The 25389-nt window shown below is 40.1% G+C and overlaps 1 protein-coding gene across 5 annotated transcripts in view; it reads right to left on the reverse strand.

Annotated features, from left to right (window-relative positions):
- The window catches only part of LOC125463838 (endonuclease V-like), a 92036-nt gene that overhangs the window by 24327 nt on the left and 42320 nt on the right, over nucleotides 1-25389 (reverse strand). For 4 of the 5 annotated variants that reach the window (XM_048555599.2, XM_048555602.2, XM_048555598.2 and 1 more), the window contains one exon: nucleotides 19831-20128. The exons of the other annotated variant lie outside the window; for it this stretch is intronic. In XM_048555599.2, the coding sequence (XP_048411556.1) occupies nucleotides 20009-20128 (120 nt within the window). In that variant the 3' untranslated portion in view covers nucleotides 19831-20008. Of the gene's footprint in view, nucleotides 1-19830; nucleotides 20129-25389 lie in introns of those variants that run through there. 5 annotated transcript variants of the gene reach the window in all.

Raw genomic sequence — 25389 nt, forward strand, 5'->3', positions numbered from 1 at the left:
ACAAAGCAATGTACAGTCTGTCTTTTAAGCACTGCCCTTTGTTGCATTAAAATGCTGCTCTACAGTTTTACCTTGGGGCAATTTTTGAAAGAGAACATTTTACTGAGCAATGTTCTAAAAGCTTATATTTCTGTACAACTTCACACCTTCAAGAAAATAGTTCAAATTTCTTTAGACGGATAGGCAAAACACTGGCAGTAAATAGGTATGGCAGAAGTCCTGTTCAGATTCTGCTGTGAACACTTCATTAACTGTAATCCAGTAAATAAACAATTTATTTGTTTATTGTCACTTAACAGTGAATAATACAGTAAAATATGGTGAAAAGCTTCAACTGTTGCCACAATCTGGAGCCATTTTGAACAGTTTAAGAAGAAAAAATAAAAGATATAACTAAAAGAGATTAGTTTTAAGAAAATAAAGGATATAAGATATAACGGAGAGTCCTGAGCTGGCTCATCAACGAGACCCCTGTCACCACCTAGTCTCCACCACCGCCTGTGCTGGACCCACCAATGTAGGGGTCTTTAGCTACCATCTCTTCACTGCTGGGCCCACCTCACTGTTCTGCTGCCATTATTGGGTTCTGTACTGAACCCATACATACCCTGCAACCAGGAATCCCCTGCTCTGCTGCCACTTCACTGATGCTGAATCCTAGCTCCAGGCATACTGCAACCAGGAGTCCCAGGCTCTGCCCTACCTTGCCAATGCCAGAAGCTCCCACTCTGGGCCGACTGCCACCAGCAGTCCTTGGTTCCACTGCCAGACCAGGCCCCCAGTATCGTCTAGCCAAGAGTTTCTGTCCGGCCTTACCCTCCCAGACATTGCCTTACCAGCAGCACTGACCACTGGAGAGGGCCACTGCCAGTCCCAAATACCAGGAGAACGGTCCTATTGTCACTGCTTCCAGCTGCCGTGAGAAACTGCATCTGGCACCAGCTCTGACTGCCAGGAGGAGCTGCCAATGTGCGCACGGTCCACTCTAGCTGCACACTGATTTCACTAACCCACTACAAAAGGCTCCAGAGGAAAGAAAAATGCAAAAAAGGAAAAACTGCAGATGCAAAAAGGAAGAACAAAAAAGCATGCAGCAGCAGGTGAGCCCTAGGCAAGAGCCCAGATGCAGTCCTGCCACTCTGCCACCATCTTGATTTTAGGTTAGTAAATGTGTTAGATACTGTAGTGTTGGATAAGAAAGGGAATTTTCCAATTTCTGGAATGAAGACATTCCATACTCTAAGTCCCCTTCCTTCTGGTCCAGCTGGGGAAATTGCCAAAGTGAATACATTCTACTTCTTGTTAGTACAATGAATTGCAAATCTTTTCACATGGTGTTAGATCACGGAAGTGTTTTGGTGCCAAGGTATCATTTTCAGAAGCTACAATTACCATGACCAAAATAGCTGACCTGAAATTTTCAAAGCTGAGAATCCACATACATATACAGTCACACTAAACCTGTAGTGTCCAGATGTGTGCCAAAAAATACTGAACCTTACTCAAATGAAACAAACGGTAAGTAGTAACAGCAGACTTGAAGTCACAACATTTAATAACCATTCTCTGTATTTAGCAACCACTCCCATTCTCTCTCAGAGTAAATTAATAAGTATTCAACCAAATATTTTAGCTAATTAGCATTTGCTCCAAGTTGCCTTACAGTGTAAAATGAATCACGATAAATGGGTTAATCAAACCTTAATGAACTTACACATTCAGTACTCCCTTTCTTTTGATAAATGATGATGCTGTACTGATCTGGCTAGGTTACAAATTGGTCCACCTGCCATTCTATTGCTTTAACCTAAACCTTTCCAAAATGGTTGTAGGCCGAATTGTTGAGAGCTTATTTTTTGCTTTCTTTTGGAGTAATCGCTTCACAATTTAATGAAGATAATTTCCATTTTTTTCTGATATGACCCTGAATTTTGAAGATAAATGTAAGTGATCACATTTTTTTCCTTTTTGAACTGTAAACTGGACTGTTCTATAGCTGAAATAATAAAAGTTTGGCAACTTGGAAAGATCAAGTGGTGTGTAATTTTGACTGTGCAATACAATGTTGCTTTTCGAAGCAGTGAGGGGGCTACTTGAGACAGAGTGACACCGAGAATCTCTGCATTAAAAAAAGACTGCCTGACAATAGCCCTCGCAGTGATCAAGCTATAGCTTGTTATAAGTCTGTGGGTGCAGAGGAGCCAGAGTTTTTCAGAATGGCAAAGTGAAAGTATCTCTCTCCACTTCTCTTATGTGTATAACAAGAGAAAAAAATAAAAATCTTAAAAGAAAGAATTCTACAAGGAAAGATCTCGGCAGGAAGTGCTACACCTGCTCCTACACTTCCTCCAACGCATCTCCCATCCAAGGCACCAAGCAAACCTTTCACATCACACAGAGGTTCATCTACACATCCGTCAATGTGGTCTATTGCATCCGCTATTCCCAATGTGGTCTCCCCAACATCAGTGCGACGAAGCAGAAGCTCGGAGACCAACTGCACACTGCTTATGAAAAATGACAAGACCTTCCCGTGACAAGCCATTTCAACTCCCCCTCCCTGGATGATATGTTAACCCTGGGCCTCCTCCAGTGTTACAATGACACGACCCGGAAACTGGAGGAGCAGCATCTCATATTCCGCCTCGGGAGCATACAGCCCAATGGCCTAAATATGGATTTTTCCGGTTTCAAAATCTCCCCGCCCCGGTCTCATCCCATGACCAACCCTCCCTCTTATCCCTGTCTCCTTGACCTGACACAATCTGTCCATCTTCTCTCCCACCTGTCCACTCCACCCATCCCACTGCCCAATACCCACAACTCCATACCTGCACTCACCTATCACCATTCCACCTATCATCCCCAGCCCCACCCTCCTCTCTTTTTACTTCTGAGCTCACTTCCCCCTCCTCCATTTCTGAAGAAGGGTCCCGACCCAAAACGTCAGCTTTCCTCCTCCTCTAAAGCTGCCTGGCCTGCTGCGTTCCTTCAGCTCCACGTTGTGTTATCTTGGATTCTAGCATCACCTGTTCTTACTATCTCTGATAGATGACCAGGCTGTTTATGTGAATATATATATGGTCTCTTAAATCTGCTCCTTTGTGTAACAATGTGACACAGATTGAAACAATTTGAAGAACAACATCTACAAAACTTGATAAAATTCACATATGGATTTACTGCAGCGGAGAGGTTAGATTCCTAATCACAAGTTCAAAATGAGCACTAATGACTTATAGACAGTGACACACATTTCCTGAATTTACGTTTCAGGAGAGGTCACTTTGATGGTTCAACATATGAATAATCAGCTCTCAATCAAAAAGTCAGAAAGCTGAAACCCTGGGAGCATATTGGTGATATTTTTCTTCCCTGACTGATTGAGATTAATCAGGAATTGGCTGCACGAGTAATTGAGGGACCAACCATTGTGAAAAGCTGCACCCCCAAGAATGAAAAAGAGTGGAGATCTGAGGAAAGGTGTGATTTTCCCTGTTGAAACTGTACCACTGTGTCATTAGAAAGTATCCAATGGGTTCTTTAAGGTCTGATCAAAATGATTACAAGAAGACACTTGTGCTTCAATATGTAGTAAACTCATTGCTATAGCAAAGATGTTCAACTTGAAAAGGTTCAGAAAAGACTTACAAGGATGTTGCCAGAACTGGAGGGTTTGAGTTACAAGGAGAGGCTGAATAAGCTGGGACTATTTTCCCTGGAGCGTTGGAGGCCAAGGGGGCGACCATATAGAGGTTTATAAAATCATGAGGGGCGTGGATGGGGGAACAGCCGAGGTCTTTTAGCCAGGGTAGGGGATTCTAAAACTAGAGGGCACAAGTTTAAGGTGATAAGGGAAAGATTTAAAAGTGACCTAAAGGGCACCCTTTTCACACAGAGGGCAGTGCATGTAATGAATGAGCTGCCACAGGTGGTGGAGGAGCCGGGTAAAATTACAACATTTAAAAGGCATCTGGGTGCGTACATGAATAGGAAGGGTTTCGAGGGATAGGGGCAAAATGCTGGCAAATGGGACTAGATTTATTTAGGATACCTGGTTGGTGTTGGGTGAGTTGGACTGAAAGCTCCACTTCCATTTTGTATAAAACAAGAATTTGGAACTGGTAATGGCAACTTCTAAAGGTGCCAGAGTCCTTTTGAGGTTACCCTTTTGAAGGGACAAGATTCCTTTTTGGATGTTTCTCGAGTTAAGGTGTGCGCTCTTTGGGATTGTTAAAGATAGACAAGAGTGTGCATAGAAACTACATAAACTATCAAGCACACTGGAACTTTCAAGAGAATTATCATGATAGCCGAGAAAGCAATTTGTCAAAAACACTGCCTTTTAAATGAAAAACAAAAAGAGAAGTTGCTAGAAAAGCTCAGCGGGTCTGGTAGCATCTGCGAAGAGAAAGTAGAGTTAACGTTTTGGGTCTGGTGACCCTTCATCAGAACGCTGATTTAAACTCTGATTTCTCTTCACAGATGCTGCCAGACCTGCTGAGTTTTTCAAGCAACTTCTGTTTTTTGTTTCCGATGGGCATCTGCGCTTCTTTCGGTTTTTACTGCCTTTTAAATATTTGAAAGAAGAGCTGTATACAATGTTAAAAAACATGTTTGCTATTTCTTCCTGTCTGTTGATAAACCTGGGAGCTATTCTGACAGGATTAGTTCTGCCTGACTGATTTCACAAACTTTCATCGTCACAGTGGAGTGCCTTTCATTTCACAAACTAACAGAAAACTTTAAATGGTGTAAACCATTTGAACTGGAGCTTTAAATTCCAACATTTGTCTCATTAGAAATTAAAGGAAGTTAAAGGTATTATTAAAAAAAAATCAGCAGGAACTTAAATAGAACATAGAACATTACAGCGCAGTACAGGCCCTTCAGCCCTCGATGTTGTGCCGACATGTGAAACCAATCTGAAGCCCATCTAACCTAAGGACAGTAGGGAATTCTACCAAGTATCCTGTGCAATAGTTATTCTTCAACCAAAATCATTAAAACAGTTCAATAGTTTAACTATTAACTGCTGTCTGTGTCACCTTTCTGTACAAAAATCAGATGAAGCTATAAAAATGCTTTCTCTCCGAGTTGCAGACATTGGGGAATAAAAAGTTTCTTGTGCTTAATTTTGTTTTACACTTCTCAGTCAAAGGAAATAACGCACTAAACTATATCAAAATATGATGAGGAGTTAATCTTATTTGAAAATGAGACAAATAAATTAAGCACGTTCGCAGTCAAAATTGTTTCACAATTTTCACACCTCACTCATAGGATTAACACTTGTTGTATGTTGTTATTTTGTAGCTGTTTTCATAAAATATTTGAAAAAATACTAGATAACTGTTTCTTTATCTTTTGTTTTTTTTCACCTTTCCAAATAGCTTTCAATGAACCAGAATTTTTCTTCAGATCTTACCCAGAAATTGTTCTGATTTGATTTGAAGAAGTTTCTAAACGTTGTTAATGTGAACTTTAGCTTCAGAGAAAATTTGCGCAAGTCAATATTATGCATGTCATAAAATCCAATAACAACAGAACAAAAAATGAAAACATTAGACCACTACAATTCCTAAAATAATGTGTCTTCAATTGTTACTGAGTTTGATCAACAAAGGATTCAAAGGTTACGGGGGTAGGTGGGAATGTTGAGTTAAAGCCACAATCAGATCAACCAAGATCTTCTTAAACATGGATCACGCTCAATTGGCTGAATGGCATTCTCCCGTTGCTGTAGATAACCTTATGAAAAACAGCGATTTAACTGAAAGATTACTAGTTCATGAAGATACTGCTCTTTGTCCTTGTCAATTTCACCAAATATTGAAGAGAGGAGGTCATGAGCCTTTTTACTGCCTTCTCCAGTAAATGCTGAAGGCTAGATCATTAATGTTTTTTAACTAACAAGTAACTAAAAGTTTATCAAGCATATATAAGATGGAGAGTTGAGGGTATGATCTTATTGAATGGTGGAGCAGACTGAGGGCTGACTGGCCTATTCCTACTTCTAGCTCATGTATTCCCATGTAGTCTCTGGAACCAAAGCCAAATTGTCATGACAAATCAAATGTGCTTTACTACTATTAAAATGGTATCTCCTAAAAATTATAAATTTATTTTTCAAAACGAGAGTATTCAAGGAAAATGAGAAAGCACTAGAGTACAAAACACCAGTCTTAGGGAGAGAGAAAAAAACTTGAGGTACGGGAAGAGCTAGCTATAGCTCAGACAATAGTATAAATTTACATCCATTTACATGGCAAACATTCCAACGCACAGCATTTTACTGAGACATGACAGGAAAATGGAAACCAAGCAAAAAGGAGTAGGAATTAGGATGGATGACACATCAGATAAAGAGGCGGCTTTGAGGAAGGAAAGGGAAATGGAGGCTCAGAGGAATTTAGGAAATTTTCCATACAGTGGGCTTGGCAAAACTAAAATGGCAGCAAAATGTAGAAAATTAAAGCATTTAAATGCAGTTAAGGAGGGAGAAATGAAAAATAAAATGTGAATAACAAGGGCCACTATGCTGTGAAATGATCTATTTAATAAATTGAACCATAACACATAATAAACAAGAAAGTATTTTTCCATCAATTCATGTGGTTGTTCACACACATTGCTTAAGGTGCTACAAGAAAAATAACTAATAAGGCTTTCATATTAAAACTAAAAGTAACATTTACTGCAGTAGATGACACAATGGAAAGCGATGGTCAACAGACATGTATTGCTGAAAATGGGATTCCATATGGAATGCAGTCACACAAGTACACTGGTTTAAAGGGGCAATGTTTTTCCACACAGTACTTGAAATACAACACTAAACAGCAATAAACGTGACAACATCATAAAATTTTCACATTGAATTTTTTTGGCAAGTGATTCTGCCTGAAAACTCCCAAAGTGACTCCTCTTGTAGGTAAATCTACTTTCCTAATACTGTACGTAAAGGAGTACAGAATTCTTTAATGCTTCACAGTACAACACAATAAGTATTCTGATGTTAAGAAACATTTGAGATCTGTCAATAAAAAGTGCACACATGAGCACAGCAGAGTAATTGCTCGAAACCCAAAGCATACAAAGAGCAACTACACACCGCCCTTTTGTGCTTTGTACCAGAATAACATGTTCATTCACAGCACATTTAAAACATATTAAATAACCATACCACAACCAGCAACCACCAGAGCAACACTTAAATGTTCAATAATGAAAACCCACACTGTCTCAGCACACAACCAGCCTGTATTGTGCTCCCCTTTGAACAGTGGAGCTCGGGTACGTTTAGCACTACTTCTTAAAAAAAAGTTGTGAATTCTTCATCAGATACTTCAAAGCTTTATTTTATTGCATCTCAGGTCCTGTGTGGCTCACGGTGGATACTGATTGAGTTGGCATGGCAGATGTCCGGGCAAAGGGTTGTGGGCCAAGGATTGACATGAATTGGGACTAAGTTTGTATAGGGGCTATAAGCAGACATGTGGATGTAAGGGTGTATGAAGGGTATGAGGGGATAAGGCAGCACAGTTTGATATGGATGCTTCTTGGCCTGCTGTGTTCATCCAGCTCCACACTTCGTCATAGGGAGCTTGTCGGTGGAGGGGGACACCTGACCTGGAGTGACAACTCAGGCCAAATTTAACACATGTAGTGGTCCTTCACAGCAGTGTTGAAATGAGCACAAATTAGCACTGATCATGCAATATGTTTTGATCAGGATCATTTGAAAACTATACATAAAATTTGAGATTTTTGTCATTTGAATATTTGGAATTTTTAAAAATACATAATTTCCCTTTTTTGCTACGTACCATTGTCTGACCCAAGAGATAGCAAACACACTGTTCCTAGAACTTTGAAAATGTCCCACTCACTGTGAGATTTGTGAAAGTGTGGTGGGATTTCTGTGTCTGAATTTTGCTCTGTGGCATAAGTTGTGCTTGTTACTCCCTTCCAGATAGTTAAATACAAGAGTTCAGAATCAGATTTGAGTGTGTTAGCACTCTAACATGGATTGTTGTGAGAACAACAAACAATCTTCACCTTCAGTATGTCCTCCTGTGTTTTACACGGAATGTACTGCAGAAAAACAGGCCATCCAACCAAAATTGACTGTGCTATTGATGTTCCATAAGAGTCCACTCCCATCTGTCTTTATCTAGGGACACGGAAAGCTTTATAGCACAGAAGGAGGTCATTTGGCTCACTATGTCTACGCTGGCATAACCTTAGTGCTGGCATCCAGGCTGGTCATCTCAACTATTTTATTAGACTGCAATTCCCCATGTTCTAACCACTGTCTGGAAGAAGTTCAATTTTAAATTTTACTTTTGTACTTTTAGTTGCAATTTCTCAGTTTTTAAAAGTTTTTTCGTAGGATATGGTTATCAGTGACTTGGCCAGCATTCATTAGGCATCCCTAATTCCCCTGGAGAATTGCCATGGTGGCTATTCAGCTCCACCAACTGAGATCAAAGCATCAGTGTGTAGATGATGAACTGCCTTACATCAGATTTTTGTAAAGCTTGGAAAGAACTGCAGGGGTGGTATAGCAGTTTTTCTATAGGTTAGAGATCAGAATAGAAAGAGGTAAACACATGGCCTACAGTGGGCCTGATTAATTCAAATCACTCTGGAGAGTATCTGCGTGAATGATTCACTATCGGACTGCCTTGCAACCAATCATCACGAATACTTGCTGTAGCAGTATAAATGTGACTGACTCAATGTTGGCTTACTCCTCTGATAATTTATCAGCAACCTGCATCTCCAATGTGCTAAATTATGGATGTAGCATGGGTTTGGTTGGTGAGATCCTTAAAATATTTATTAGGTAAAGAAAACACACAAACACGTCACATTGTCTCAGATCGGATTTATGGTTTGTGTTAAGTTCTGCAATCTCAGCCAAAGTGATAGGAGGGATGGAACAAATTACTTTGGTGCCCCTTGGCAAGCTGTGGGAAGGAGAAGTAGAGTTGGAGAAAGAAAGCTTTTTTCTGAAAACTATGCAGAACTTTGCTGTAAAAGGTATGTTTTTATCCATTCACAGGGAGGTTGTAGCGATAAGCAAAAGGCATTATTTATCACCCACTACTAATTGCCCACCTTCTTGAACTGCTGCAGCATGCTGTAATAGTTTTGATGCAGTTGAATAGCTTTTTAGGTCATTCCGGAGAGCGGTTAAGAGTCAACTGCATTGATATGGGTCTACAGTGATGTGTTGTAGACAGACCAGGATTACATGCTTCTTCTCTAAAAGACTTTCATGAACCAGTCAGCTTTTTAGGACAAAACAATGATGATTTGAACTCACATCTGTAATCCAGTCCAGCTAAAAAACTATGTGACCATACCTAGTTTGTATTTGTATTAATATTGGCTGAGTGAACGGATTGGCTTGATTGCGTTACTGCACATTACTGAAGTCTCCTGTTTAGTGGGGGTAATTCAAAGGCATCTATAGAGGAAGCTGGGCTTCCTCCTTAAAATGATCAATATATATATATTACACACACTCACACACAAGTATTAAATACTACACCACTGGGAGCACTGCTTGACCTAACGTGTGACACAACGAAAGCTCCAATCCAAAACGACTATTCCTATCTCTGTCACAATTGTAGCCGAGGTAAAACAGGGAGATCTGAGGTTTTAATAGGGCTTTGCCTATTTTATAATGCTGTTGTTAGTGTACCACAGTGCACATTTATAAATCCATTTGCACATTTATTTTTCTATTCTAAAACTAAAGGATTGACCTATTAATGGGAAGCAAACACAATGAAAAGGACAATCACAGCACTGACTGAGAATGTTTGAAATTAGACAACAACTTTTATAATTTTATTCTTAATTATATGATAATTGAATTATCTATAACTTGTGATCAGGATGATTAATCTTCATTGAAATTATAACATACTGATGGGAGCAAAGAAATTTGAAAGTTTCTTACTTGACCATTAAAATGTGTAATATTTATGACTAGTCTTCAATAGAAAAATAATGTATCCAGGTGAAGTACTTCAGCACTGAGGTTCATATCACATTTTCATTTCAAGATACTAGTGTTGATATTAAGTGGTCACAGATGAAGCATCATATAGGTGAGGAATAGAGCAAAGGACCTTTCTTTCTACAGCTACGCACGAGCCTGAATTCCATCACAACATTCTTCATTTCCTATATTAGTACGATACTTCATGCCATGCTCAGGGAGATTGCTTATACACTTTCAAGTGTCAGCGGTTTTGTGCCATATCATCGCCAGAGGCTATTAGGCTTAGGATGCCAAAACTCATTTCATGCAAAGCCATCATAATTTTCAACTTCATCTTTGCCTCATGGACACTGTGAAATCATGTCTGATGATTTAAATATGTGCTAGCTTTGGAAGTGAATGCACTGCATTTCCCACTTTCAACTCCTTGGGAAGGTACAATCATATGTTATTGTTTTTATCCAATAGCTTACTGACCTTAATTAGTTCAAAAGATGCATTCTTGTCTAACCAATAAAGATTCAAACTTGTACTGCACGCTGTTTTAATAAATATATATGACACATACAGTAGTAAAGGCCACAGTAAATGCTAATCAGCGTCACAGTGGAAGCTATGTAAACAAGATATCACGTGACATTTCATATTGTTACACATCCTGCCTAACGCCATACAAACACGATGTTATGCCTTCCGAATTTTCTTCAATTTGCAAAAATTTATGCAGTCCTTTACAGAAATGTGCAAAATAAATTATTCAGTTTAAAAATGCAATGGCTGCTACGGACGTGACAGATCCTGGAGTTTAATGTATTTAGATTCCCTGAAGATATCACTTTAAAAGTTGATTATGTCTGAAACTGCTGTTTTCATAATTCACAAAGGTACATCCGTTTTATTTAATGGTTGCTGTCACTTCTGACTTGGGCAAGAAATTAGATCATCGGACATTTTTGGATTTATTTTCTACAAAAATTAAACTTTAAAAAATAAGATTAATTATATTATTAAATATTTAATGAATTTAATGATTCTGCATGAAATACTGTACTACCCTCTTGTGGCCAGCAACATAACTGCAGCTGTTTGCAACTGGTGGATAACAAAGTGTGGAGCTGGATTAACACAGCATTCCCAGCAGCATCTCAGGAGCACAAAAGCTGACGTTTCGGGCCTAGTCCCTTCATCAGAGAAAATTCAAGTGTTTCTTTTTTATTCTTGTTTATTCACAGATACCTTTCATCTTGACAATTCAAACATTATCCAAAACGATAACCTGATGGACGCACAATAAAAGTGATTGTGTAACCAAGGGAATAAATAAACACTGGAAGCTTTCCTGAGAGACAGAATTTAAATCATGCTTACAAAGCTAGGCTTGACAATATAACAAAGCCAACAAGGACGTGAGTACTAACCACTATTTACATTCAGAACAAGCCATTTGCCAAAATTCAAATGGCAATCATGGGGAATTTGAAGATCCACAAAATTAAGTGTCACAATAATAAATGTGCAGCAAGCGATTCAGATGGGAAATGGAATATTGGTGTTTATTTCAGTGGGAATGGACTATAAAAGCAAGGAAATTTAACTGCAGCCACACAGGGCCTTGGTGACACCATGTCTGCAATATTGTGTAGAATTTTAGTCTCTTTATTTGAAAAAAAGGTCACACTGCGTTAGAAACAGTTAGGGAAGATTCACTTGACTCATTCCTGGGTTGAAATGTTAATCTTATGAAGAAAGATTGAACTGGTTGGATCTTTTATGCATTGGAGTTCAGAAGAATGAAGGTGATCCCTCTGAAACATACAAGATCCTGGGGATCTTGACAGGGATGACTCTATGACAATGTTCCCCTTCTAGGAGACAGAAATGGGGGGCACAGTTTAAGAGTAAGGAATCCCACTTTAAAGATGGAGATGAGGAGTTTTTTTCTCTCAGAGGGCCACTAGATTGTGGAATTCTCTTGCCCAGAAAATAATGTAGGCTGATCACTGAAGCTCTTCGAGACAGGGAGATCAGATTAGATAGATTTTTGGTTGACAAGGGAGTCAAAGGTCATGGAGGAGCCAAAAAGAAATTGAAGCTGAGACCAGAACCAGATCAGCCATAATCTTACTGGATGACTCAGCAGGCTCAAAGGGCAAATAGCCTATTTCTGCTTCTAAGTTTTGTGTTCCCATGTTCCTTCAACAATGAATGCTGTTGACTATTCACAGCATTTATGACAAAGTTGGAATACAACCAATTATATCCTCCAGATGAAGCACGTAGTCATTGTACTTAATCAAGTCACACAGGCAGTAAGTCTGAGAGTATAATTTTGGACTCTCAACAGCTTGTTGTGCTGCTAAATATCTTACTTATTGCTAAATTATTTTCATCAGCAAAGCTAACGTGACTTGCACCTAATTTGCTGTTAGAAAAGTGCCCAGGATTCATGATTAAGTGCACAGTTCACATTCAGATTGCTCCCATGGTGCACATTCCTGGTGATGAGTTGGACGTGCAAATATTTTGTTGACCCGAATTTCAGCATCAAGGAACTGGTTTGAAGAGGGATAGTGTGCCCTTCCCTATTTTGTCAGACATAACTTAAGACCTCCAGGTCAGAAGACTATGGGTTGAAGATCCCCATGAGTTCAAAATCTGGACCGACACTTCAGTGCAGCACTGACAGAATGCAGCACAATTGCCTTTTGGACACGATATTAACCAATGCCCTACCTACACTCTAATGTGAACATAAAAGATCCCTGCACATTATTTGAAGAAGAACTGTAGAGTTCTCCTGGGTATTCCAACTGACATACATCGCTCAATAAAATGTAAATATTGCTGTTTGTGGGACTTTGCCACGAGCAACTTGGCTGCTGCATTTCTTAGACAATGGTGCTTACACTTCAAGTTTAGTACTTCATGGCTGTAAAGTGCATTGGGATGTCCTGAGGTTGTGAAAAGCACTATATGTACCGAAGATTTTCTCTTGCTCCATTCTGATATCATAAACTAATTGCTGTGCGTGGCACAAAGTTTACTGAGGCAATGGCTACATGGAAAAGGGTAGCAGGAATTGTAATTTTTATTGGCTTTGAGACATGTTCAGAAAATCAAACAGCCCAAGGTTAACACGGACACATTTATCATGGAATACAAACTGGGATGACTTACATACCCTTCCTCTCTTGTTATTAGCTTCTTGAAACCATTTCACAATCACTTCCGTCCATAAAAATATATTGGAGCAAAGTGATTTGACATTTTTATGGTTCAAGTTTTGATTTAATTTTTAATTATTTAAATATTAATTTAATTTTTAAGCTTTAATTTTGCCCTGTTTCATGAGAAAATAAGATTTTCTCACCCAAATAAAAAGTCCTTTGTGCCAAAAACAGTTCACAAAAATTAGGACCTTTGAGTTCAGAGACAAATATGAAGTTAGGGCAAATTTATTATTTAAAACATTACTAAATAATAAAACTCAGGAAATGTCAAACCCAAGCACATTGATTTTGAATGAATGGATGGATGTAAGATGAGATGTTTGCTGTGGCTTTGAGGTCTTTATAGTGGAGCACTGATTCAAAACAGTTTTCCCAGTTGGCGTATAGTAGTTCTGGATTGAACCCAACAGAACATGCATCTTAAAAACTGGTGAGCATTTACTTGAATAATATGAATGTTTTCAAGGCAGTCAAATTCAACAGTGGCTTTGAATATATGGCACAGTCATATATTAAACTGCTGCATTATTACAATTCTGTCACAAGATGTAATCTGTGCAATTTATACAGCAAATATTACAATCTCACGCGTGATTAACATACAAACGATATTATGATATATCAAGGAAAATGTAGCTATTTTGTTACATTAATGTTATGTCACAATGCAGTTGCTAGGTGCTCAAACATTACTTTGTACTATAAAAGTAGTATGGAAGGGAAAAACACATTAACTTGAGATTTGGCATTGTACAGATCAGCTAGTTATGAAGGCTGATTTATTTTGTTCATTACATTAGTATAAAATCTGAAGCCAAGAGCTAAGGTTTTCTTTTGAAGTGAGCTTTTTAAGGCACCATCTTGCCCTCTTGACCATTCTTACTAAATCCATTGCTGCCAGGTGGCAACTCGGTCTCATCCTGCTTACAAACTTGGCCGTAAGAATGTTGCAGTTGCGAACTAAATAATTTTGAATCTTTTTCCAAATATCTTTTAAAAAATATTGAAATGTCCCAAACATTGAGGGTGACATTGTAATCTAATTATTCAAACATGTCTAACGTCTTCACTCCACAACACCATTGATTACTTAGCATGCATGCCACTTAAAACCACTGTACCAGTATTCAGTGAGCTGTGGGACCATGACTTGAAGTGCAGTGGCAAAGGAACATTTTCATAATGAATGAATTTGAATTTGTCACCTAACATTTGAAAGACAGGGTTAATTGCTTCTATTGAGAATGTCCAAAAGGACCCTCACCAACTTTTACAGATGCACCATAGAAAGCATTTTATCTGGGTGCATAACGGCTTCCTACGGCAACTGCTCTGTTCTGGACCATAAGAAACTACTGAAAGTTGGGTACATAGTGCAGACCATCAAGCAAGCCAACCTCCCAAACACGGACTCCATCCCCACTTCTTGGCACTGCAGAAATGCTGCCAACATCATCAAAGAGCCTTGCTACTCCAGAAGTACTCTCTTCCAAACTCTTCCATCAGTCAGAAGATACAGAAGCTGAAACACATGTACTAACTTGTTCAAAAACGGCCTTCCCAGTTCTTATTAGACTGTTGAATGGGTCTCTCTGACTTTTACACACTTCCTGTGCAGCTGTAACCTTGTATGCCTTGCTCTGTCTATGATCTGTATGTCCTTGTATGTGATCTGCCTGTACTGTATGCAAAACAAAGCTTTTCACTGTATTTGGGTACATGTGACAACAGCAAATCAAATCAAACCAAACTAAATCAGAGAATCTATTTTCCCAGCAGATGATGATTATGAACAGAAATTATAAATTTAAGTACAGCACATATTATCATCAATGTTGTGGCACTACTTCTGATGAAAGATTGTACAGTTCAATATACCATACAATCACTATCTTAATTGTAGATGAGAACTACATGCTATATTCTTGTTCCTAACCTAGAAGAATTGTGAACAGCCAAAGCAAACCAGCATCATGCGATTTCTTGCGTGTTTTCACTGGGAGCAACTTTCACCTTAATCAACATTCTTGAATCCACTCAATTTCTATCACACTGAAATCAGATGTAAAAGTTGGTGGGGGTCCTTACGGTCACTGTCAGTTGAAAGAACTAACCCTGCCTTTCAAATGTTAGTAAATTACTGGAGTCAGTCATCTGCTCCATCAATTTTAATGCTCAGGTGGTAAGGGTGAAAATTACTCTTTGTCTTTAAATACCATTATATATTATATTTGGCTCAATTATTAAAAATCTATAATCAATTTGTCACAAATTTAAATAGCATAGTAACTAGCCTACTTCTGTAACCATCCGTGGTTCTAAGGCAGGTATTATGGTGTACACCATTCACTGGGCACTCATATTTTTCCAACCAACATCTCATTTATTTTCCTAGAACTAGTCATATAATGATTATATTTTTAGTCCCAGAAGTATTCAGCATGAAGACCGGAAAATCATTGCACTTTCGAACCACACTTTAACTTAGATTTACAAAGCAACTCAACCACTTATCACTGAGGTATTGGCAAAGCTGGCCAGTAATAAAGTCCAGTTTTCTTTCAAATTAAGAATGAATTGTAACATTTTCAAGTGATGGAAGTTTTCTGGGACATTTCTCTTGAGCTACTGAGGTGCAGTGCCAAGGCAATTTTATTTGCAGTTTAGCAAAGAAATGTAGCCACTTTATTCACATGGGCAAAATTCTTGATGATTTCAAATCGAAAAGCAGTTATCCCAGCTGAGAACTGACCCAAGCTCCAGCTGTCTGTTAGGGTACAGGACAAAGAACAAAGAACAGACTTTGACTTGGTGATTTGAGCGTCAAATCATGGCAAGTTGGTGCACATTTTCCAATTACCCGATCACTTAGTAAATACCACCTATTCCCACAAGTCATACATGTGCAGGGGCAAAGTCATGCTGGCCCTAACATTCTAGCATAATTGTCATCAATATTTGTGATTCACTGTAAGAGAATCTTGATGCACCAAGTGGGAGGAATGCTGATGAAGTACTGAAGCAGAGCCTCAGGAGAATTCTGATCCTCCTCATCATTAGTTTGGCGACATCGCTGAAATCTCTAGAGGTGCTATGTCAAAGTTCCCTGAGTGAATCATCGAATTTGCGCATATGGGCTTGTGTTTTTATTAAACTATGTAGTTTTTCAACATACTTCACATTAATAATAATTTCAAGGAGCTAATTTCTGCTGTCACAAGTATCTGGGAAAGTAGCACCTTTGAATTTCAAATAATGATTGTTTTCTATTTTCGCACTGAGTCCCCCACTCACCATTTTTATTCAATTACAAGCAAAAGCAATAATTTTGTGAAATCTAAAAAAATGCCACCTACGTCGTCATTTATAATTTATCATTACCAATGAGAGCCAAGATCCTGAGATCAGCACCGTATAGTCTGTAAGCTACTACTGACTTCCCAGTGTAGTTGATGATGGCAGTCAGGAATTGAAATTATTATTTTGAAATTATTGTTTCAATGTATGGATAAAACAATGAAAATTAATCTGAGGCAGGGGTTTATATCAAAGTATTCTACCTATTAACGGAAGCCACTTAAGTGCCGAGTTTTCATGCACAGGGCTAGAAGTGGTTATGTCTGTTACACAGACAGAGAAACTGAAACAGACAATGTGCTGAAACCATTCAAAATACTAGTGCAGGCACAATACATGAGCTAATAGTATTTGCTTATACAAAATAACAACAAAAGCAGCATACTCATCTGAATTCCCTAAAGCAGCAGAATAGCACATGGTTCTCAACCTGCTGCAGCACAGTAAAAATATCTCTTAATAAAGCATTACACCTTTTGACAGTGATTCTTTATTTTGATCATGTTGACAACACACTGCATCAATATGTTTCTGTAGATAAATCTGCCCCTTTTAACCAAAAACTACACACATTACACTGATGGCTGTTTTAGAAAGATGGGCATTTTTCAGGCTGATTACTTCTATTTTAACTCATCACTTTTCAAAGGCTGACTACAGAAAGGATGCCTGCTGTTTTCCACAGAAACCAAATTTGGCCATAATAGACTAATTACTCAGAAGAACAGGCCCTTCTGAGCCTTCCAAAAAGTCATTCAATCTTCATGCAGTTATTTCACACTAAAGTTATTCTTAGTTCACCATCCTGAAGATGGAATTCCATCCAAAGAATCCACAAGTCTCATTCCAGAAAACAGCAAACAATACAAACCCTCTATCATTAACATTTTCACCCTCATATTGGCTGGCATCCACAAGTAGATTTTCTCTTTTTCTCTGCCTCCCTAACCGGTTCTTCCTCTCACCCATCCCTTCCTCCCACCCCAAGCCGCACCCCCAGCTACCTACTAACCTCATCCCACCTCCTTGACCTGTCCGTCTCCCCTGGACTGACCTATCCCCTCCCTACCTCCCCACCTACACTCTCTCCACCTATCTTCTTTACTCTCCATCTTCGGTCCGCCTCCCCCTCTCTCCCTATTTATTCCAGTTCCCTCCCCCCATCCCCCTCTCTGATGAAGGGTCTAGGCCCGAAACGTCAGCTTTTGTGCTCCTGAGATGCTGCTTGGCCTGCTGTGTTCATCCAGCCTCACATTTTATTATCTTAGATTTTCTCTTTGTTCTCTTGTAGCTCAGCTAGCCTTTTCCTTTCAGCTTTGACAGCCATACATTGAACTGGGCTCCTTTCATAAACACAAATTTTGAAGAAGAGTCACCGGATTTGAAATGTTAATTCTGTTTTCTCTTCACAGATGCTGTCAGACCTGCTGGGTTTCTCCCGCAATTTCTGCTTTTATTTTAGATTTCCATAATTCACAGTTCTTTGTTTTATTCCTTTCATAATGGTTACTCTCCCTAACTGCAGACTTGGCTCCCATTGATGCTGTGAAATCATCTTAGTCCTGCTGGACGTTTTGATGGAACTCATCAAGACCAGATACAACACACAGAATGAAAAACAGGAAAGAGCTATTTGGGGTAGTAAGAACTGCAGATGCTAGAGTCAGAGATAACACAGGAGCTGCAATTTGGGTACCTCTTCCTTAATAAAACATAGAACAGTACAGCACAGACCAGGGGCTTTGGCCCACAATGTTGTGCCAAACTTTTAACCTAATCCTAAGGTCTATCTAACCTCCACCCCTACCTTATACTGTCATCCATATGCCTATCTAATAGCCGCTTAAATGCCCCTAATGAGACCAGCTCCACTACCCTCTCCGGCAATGTATTTCACGCCCCATCCACTCTCTGACTAAAGAATCTACCTCTGATGTCTCCCCTACAGCTACCTCCACTCACTTTAAAACTATGCCCCCTTGTAATAGCTACCTCCACCCTAGGAAAAAGTCTCTAGCTGTCTACTCTATCTATACTTCTGATCATTTTGTACACCTCTATCAAGTTCAATGTTGCATTGAATTTAAAGACAGAAACAGATAAACTGGCTTAACTAGCTTATATTCTAGAAAAAGCCCGCGCTCGCATCGTGCCATTTCCACTTCCTCCTTAGGCTAATCTTCCCAGGATAATCTTCTACTCCTTCCTTTCTTGTCATAAATTGACTTCTTTTACTCCCTCTTTATTTGCCTCCTGTGCAGGAAGCATCAGTGGTTCAGAAAAGAACTGGGAAAAATGTCATTCCAACTGCAACAGCCAAGTTATAGCACAGCAGGTTTTTGAATTTAATCTCGAACAGAGAAATTGAGCAACAGCTGACAATGACAGGTTCCCCTTCACCTATTGTTCATTAATTCAACATTCTCTTTGATTTCTGTCCAGGTGCCCGTTATTGATTTTAAATCCCCTTTTCCAAGTATCTATCCTGTTTTGCTGTTCCAATTTTAAATTGGAAGTAGAACCTGCACTGAAGTTGGGAGAATGTGTTGTCATTTAAAAACCACAGCTAACCGCCATGAAATCCTATTTTTCTGAAGAAGGGTCCAACCCGAAACGTCATGTTTTCCTGCTCCTCTGATGCTGCTTGGCCTGCTGTGTTCATCCAGCTTCACACTGTGTTATCTCAGATTCTCCAGTATTGACAGTTCCTACTATCTCTATGAAATCCTATCAGTCGGTTTGCTGCTCTGACATAACTGCGTCTTGAAAACAGTAAATCTCATTTCCAAAGGCAGACTTCTGGTAAGATTCCTAACACCAGCAGGGTAAGATGAATCTTACTTAATTCCCAAACAGAGGTGCAGAGTTTATCCTTAGTATTATACGATGTTATTTGAAATGCTCATTCTACCAGCTCTTGTCCTTCTGCTGTGAATTTTATGTTTTCGCCACTAATATGTTCAGCAAAGACTAAAGTGTTAGAAAAGTGTATTTCTCATCTTGAAATGACCTAGTATGTTATTATACATTCCTTATTTATTTTGTGTTATCCAGTAACATACTAAGCCTGCCCCAATAACTTTCCAAATCTACAACCTCTACCACTTATGCAGATACATAGAAACATTTACCACCGGATATTTTCTTTCCAAGTCACTAACTATCCTGACTTGGAGATACATCACTGTTCTATTGTTATATTGGGTCAAAATCCTGTAAAGTCTCTAGTAATACTGTGGGGGCCCTACATCTCAGCCTGCAGCAGCTCTAAAAGGCAGGAATGAGCAAAAAATATTAGCTTAGCCAGCAACGTACACATCGTCATATACAACTCATTTATATATCAAAAGTAAAGCTTTGCCATTGTTTCACACTCAGAAATATCTTTTGGTAATGATTACAAAAATGTATTTCTAGCAGTCATTTCCAGAAGTAGATATTGCATACATAGAATAAAGTTGTTCCTGATCCTGTTAATTTTGGCTTTGTTCTTTCTTTGTAGTATTCTTGACAATAACTGTAGATCAAGTGAACAGCAGTGTTGAAGTTATAAAGCAGAGACATGTTATCTAAAAGTAATTTATTACTCAATTACTAAATATCAGCATGCAATGTAAGGAGCACCAGGCAGTGACTTAATGCTTCTCACTTTGATAGAAACAGATTCTCAGTTTAGCTCAGAAAACAAAGTTCATTATACAATGGCAGCTGTTAAATTCACATAAAAAAATGGCATTTGCTTTTAGCTCAGCTTGAAGCAGCCCCCTCCACAAAAGAAACACAACAGAAAGGCATTTGAACTAAGTACCGGTTTAGCCTAGCTTCTCGCATTGATTTCTACTTGTATTACTGCCTACACAGTGGGAGAATGCAGTGACATTTTATCCTATCAGGGCAGAAAATGGCCCCGGGCAACATGAAATGTGTGAAGCTGGATGAACACAGCAGGCCAAGCAGCATCTCAGGAGCACAAAAGCTTTTGTGCTCCTGAGATGCTGCTTGGCCTGCTGTGTTCATCCAGCTTCACACTTTATTATCTTGGATTCTCCAGCATCTGCAGTTCCCATTATCTCAGCATGAAATGTGTGATGTTCAACATTGCCAACTTTCACAATAACAGGAGAACAATTAGCTCACTGTGCCAAAGCCACTGCTAATTTACTGCTCAAATGTAACCAGATGTTTGGAGTGGGGTTGGTGGGATCAATAGTGAGTCAGGGAAGAATTAATTGCAAGGAGGACCAGAAGTATTGATATGCCCCTAGTGTTCAGCATCCCAGCCATTTCAGTACAGGGCGTAAGATCTTATGGCCTTATTTTGCTTACTATTCTGGTTCATTTTCTGATTTTCTTTTATTTCTTCACATTTTTCTCTTTGCTTTCTCATTATCTTTTCAATCCCTTAACTAGCTTATTGTATCTACTTAAGGGCACAAAATAAGAAGTAAGATCAGGAGTACACCATTCCATTCTTTGAGCCAACTCTCCCATTTAACAATGATCTTCTACTACTATTGTAAAATCCTCAAATGACTTGACACTCTTAGAATGTAAAAGTATAGCAATCTCTGGATTGAATATGCTCAATACAAAGCATCTGTGTGATCTGAGTTAAAGAATTCCGCAAGTTCACCAATCCCCAAATGAACAAAAAAACCATCCTCCTCTCATAAATAGCTTTTCCTTAATATAAGACTACACTCTCTAGTTCTAGAGTCCCAAACTGGTAAGAACATCTTCCTAGTATCTGCGCTGTTAATCCCCCCAAGGGAATAATATGTTTCAGTCAGATCACCTTTCATTCTTTTAAACGCTAGGGAAGCAAGTAATTATTTATTCAATCAACCTTAGGCATTATTTATTCAATCACTTCTCATCACTGAATTTCAGTTTAATGAACTTTCATCGTACGCTGTCTAAAGCAAGTATTTCCTCCTCAGGAGATGAAATCTGCAGAGTATTTCAGGCATGGTCACACAAGGGAGAGCAACAAGGTTTTTTTTATTCTTATATGCCAATCCCCTTGTAATATTAAGTTAAATGTAGTATTTTCGTTCCTAATTCCTTGAGTGCAAACTTTCTGCAACTTGTGTACAAAATGTCAAGGTGCCTTGGTTAAAACATTTCCCACTATCTCTCTCTTTCAAAAAGTCTATTCTTCTTTGTGGGTAACTTTAAGTTTCTCTGCGTTGTATTCCACCTGCCATATATGTATTCCTACTCACCCAAATTGTAGGTATCACTTTACCGCCCTGTTCCGGCCTCCTGACAGTTTATTTGCTGAGCTAACTTTTATACAATCACACAGTGCAGAAATGGACCCTTCAGTCAAACTTGTCCATGCTGACTGATTTTCCCAAACTAAACTAGTCCCACTTGCCTGTGTTTGGCCCATATCCCCCTAAGTCTTTCCTACTCGCATTCCTATCCAAATGCCTTTTAAATGTTGTAACTGTACCCACATCAACCACTTCTTTTGGCAGTTCATTCCTTGTACAAACCCCTGTGTGTGAAAATGTTGATGTTCAGGACTCTTTTAAATATTTTGCCTCCCACCTTAATTGGTCCCCTCATCCAAGACATTGATGCAGACTATGGTTAGCTGAAATCCATGTAATGATCATTGTGGTACTGTATGAGTTGCGACCTCCTGATATGAAAATGATCTGTTAAGTTCATATGTAAACAAGAATGTACAAATTGGATACAGGAGTGGACCATTCAGCCCTCCAAGTCTGCTTTTCCAATTCATAATATCATGGCTGCTTTGACTGTGGCCTCAATATCCTATACCCTTAGATTCTTTTGTGAATCAAGAATCTAACTAATTCAGACTTTAAAAATATTCAAACACTGTCTCCACTGCTCTCTGGACGGAAAATTCCACAGAATCAATGACCCACACCACCCCAAGGCCTCCTACCCTCCCTCGACCACCACCCCAACGCCTCCTACTCTCCCTCGACCTCTTCATCTCCAACTGCTGTCGAGATATCAATCGCCTCAACGCCTCCACCCCTCTCACCGACTCCAACCTCACCCCCGCAGAACGGGCAGCCCTCTGCCCCAATCCCAACCTCACCATAAAACCTGTGGACAAGGGAGGCGCCGCTGTAGTATGTCGCACTGACCTTTACATTGCTGAGGCCAGACGCCAACTCTCCCACACCTCCTCCTACCGCCCCCTGGATCATGACCCCACCCCCAACCACCAAAACCATCATCTCCCAAACTGTCCACAGCCTCATCATCCCAGGTGACCTCCCACCCACAGCCTCAAACCTAATCGTTCCCCAACCCTGCACCGCCTGCTTCTATCTCCTTCCCAAAATCCACAAACCCACCTGCCTTGGTCCACCCATTGTCTCCACCTACTCCTGCCCTAATGAAGTCATCTCCATCTATCTGGACTTCATTTTCTCCCCCCGGTCCAGGAACTCTCTACCTATGTCCGTGATACCATCCAGGCCCTCCACCTGCTCCAGAACTTCCAATTCCCCGGTCCACAACACCTCATTTTTACTATGGACGTCCATTCCCTATACACCTGCATTCCCCATGCAGATGGCTTAAAGGCCTTCTGCTTCTTACAGTCCCGCAGGCCCAACCAGTCCCCCTCAAATGACAGCCTCATCTGCCTAGCTGAACTCGTTCTCACCCTCAACAACTTCTCTTTCAATTCCTCCCACTTCCTACAGACAAAAGGAGTGGCCATGGGTACCCGCTTGGGCCTAAGCTATGCCTGCCTCTTTGTAGGTTATGTGGAACAATCCCTCTTCGGTACCCACAGTGGCCCTAAACCCCACGTCTTCCTCCATTACATTGATGACTGTATCAGCGGCGCCTTGTGCTCCCAAGAGGAGCTCGAACAGTTCATCCACTTCACCAACACCTTCCACCCCAACCTCAAGTACATCTGGACCATCTATAACACCTCCCTCACCTTCCTGGACCTCTCTGTCTCCATCTCAGTCAATCACCTAGAAACTGATGTCCATCTCAAGCCCACCGACTCGCACAGCTACCCAGAATACACCTCCTCCCACCCACCTTCCTGCAAAAATGCCATCCCCAATTCCCAATTCCTTTGCCTCCGCCACATCTGCTCCCAAGATGAGGTATTCCACACCTGTACATCTCAGATGTCCTCGTTTTTCAAGGACCACAACTTTCCTCCTGCAGTGGTTGGGAATGCCCTTGACCGAGTCTCCCACATTTCCCGCAACTCATCCCTCACACCATGTCCCCACAATAACCACCAAAGGAGAAGTCCCCTCGTCCTCACGTACCACCCCATCACATCCTGGATCCAACTCATCATCCTCTGATACTTCCGCCATCTGCAATCCGACCCCACCACCAAAGACATTTTTCCCTCACCACCCTCATCTCCTTTCCAGAGGGACCACTCTCTCGGAAATCCCTTGTCCGCTCAACAATCCCCTCCACCCCCACTACACCTGGTACTTTGCCCTGCAACCGCAGGAAGTGCTACACTTGCCCCCACACCACCTCCCTCACCCCCATCCAAGGCTCCAAGAAGACTTTCCACATCAAGCACACGTTCACCTGCACATCTGTTAATGTGGTACACTGCATGTGCTGTACCCATTGTGGCCTCCTTTACATTGGGTAAACCAAATGGAGGCTTGGGGACCACTTTGCAGAACACCTACGCTCGGTTCACAATAAACAACTGCGTCTCCCGGTTGCGAACCATTTCAACTCCTCCTCCCATTCCTTAGACGACATGTCCATCCTGGCTCCATCCCCGCCACTTAAACTTGTCTGTCTCCTCTCCACCTATCTTCTCCTCTGTCCAACTTCGATCTGCCTCCCCCTCTCTCGCTCCCCTTTTTCTGATGAAGGGTCTAGGCCTGAAACACCAGCTTTTGTTCTCCTAAGATGCTGCTTGACCTGCTGTGTTCATCCAGCTCTACACTTGGTTATCTCAAGAGAAAAACTCTTGTCATCACCATCCCAAACAGGAGGCCTTTCACTTTTAAAGAGTGCTCTCTAGATGTAGTGCCTCCCTAAGGAGAAAAATCTTCTTTACATCCAACATATCAAGACCCCTCAAGCTCTTACAAGCTTCACTGAGGTCACCTTTCAGTGAAGTTGTGCCAAAATGTCTTTTTAAGTAAGATAAACCCTTCATCCCAGTGATGAGTTGTGTCAACCTTCAGTGAACTACTTCTAAAGCTACTATAACCTATCTCAAGTAAGGAGACCAAAACTGCAAGCAGTATTCCAGGTGAGGTCTCACCAACACCAGATACAGCTCTCGTAAAATTTTCATGTTCTTATATTCCATTCCCCTAGCAATAAACACCGACAGTTCCTTTAGGTCCCAAATTAATTGTTGCATCTGCAGACTAACTTTTTGAGATTCCTGTCCCACGATATCTAGGTTCCTCTGTATCACAGAATTTTTCAAATCTTTTGTCTATTTAAAGAATACACTGCTTTTTCATCCTTCCCGCCAAAATGGTAGAATTCTCATTTGCCCACAATACACTCAAGAAACAAATTTTTTGACTACTCACTAACCTATCTAAATCCTTTGCATGTACTTTATGCCATCATCAGAAATAACTTCCCTAACTTTCTTTGTATCATCAGCAAATTTAGTAACCATATATTTTTCTTTCAAATTGTTTACATAGATTAATTACTTAGAAGGCCCACTGTGTTTCTCTGGGACTTGGTTCTAGTTGTTTTAGAAGATGTTAGGCTCTTCAGTTGTCACCCCTCACAACTCACCCATTCCACTCCATG

Source organism: Stegostoma tigrinum, chromosome 22 (assembly GCF_030684315.1).
Source record: "Stegostoma tigrinum isolate sSteTig4 chromosome 22, sSteTig4.hap1, whole genome shotgun sequence".
NCBI classification, from domain to species: domain Eukaryota; kingdom Metazoa; phylum Chordata; class Chondrichthyes; order Orectolobiformes; family Stegostomatidae; genus Stegostoma; species Stegostoma tigrinum.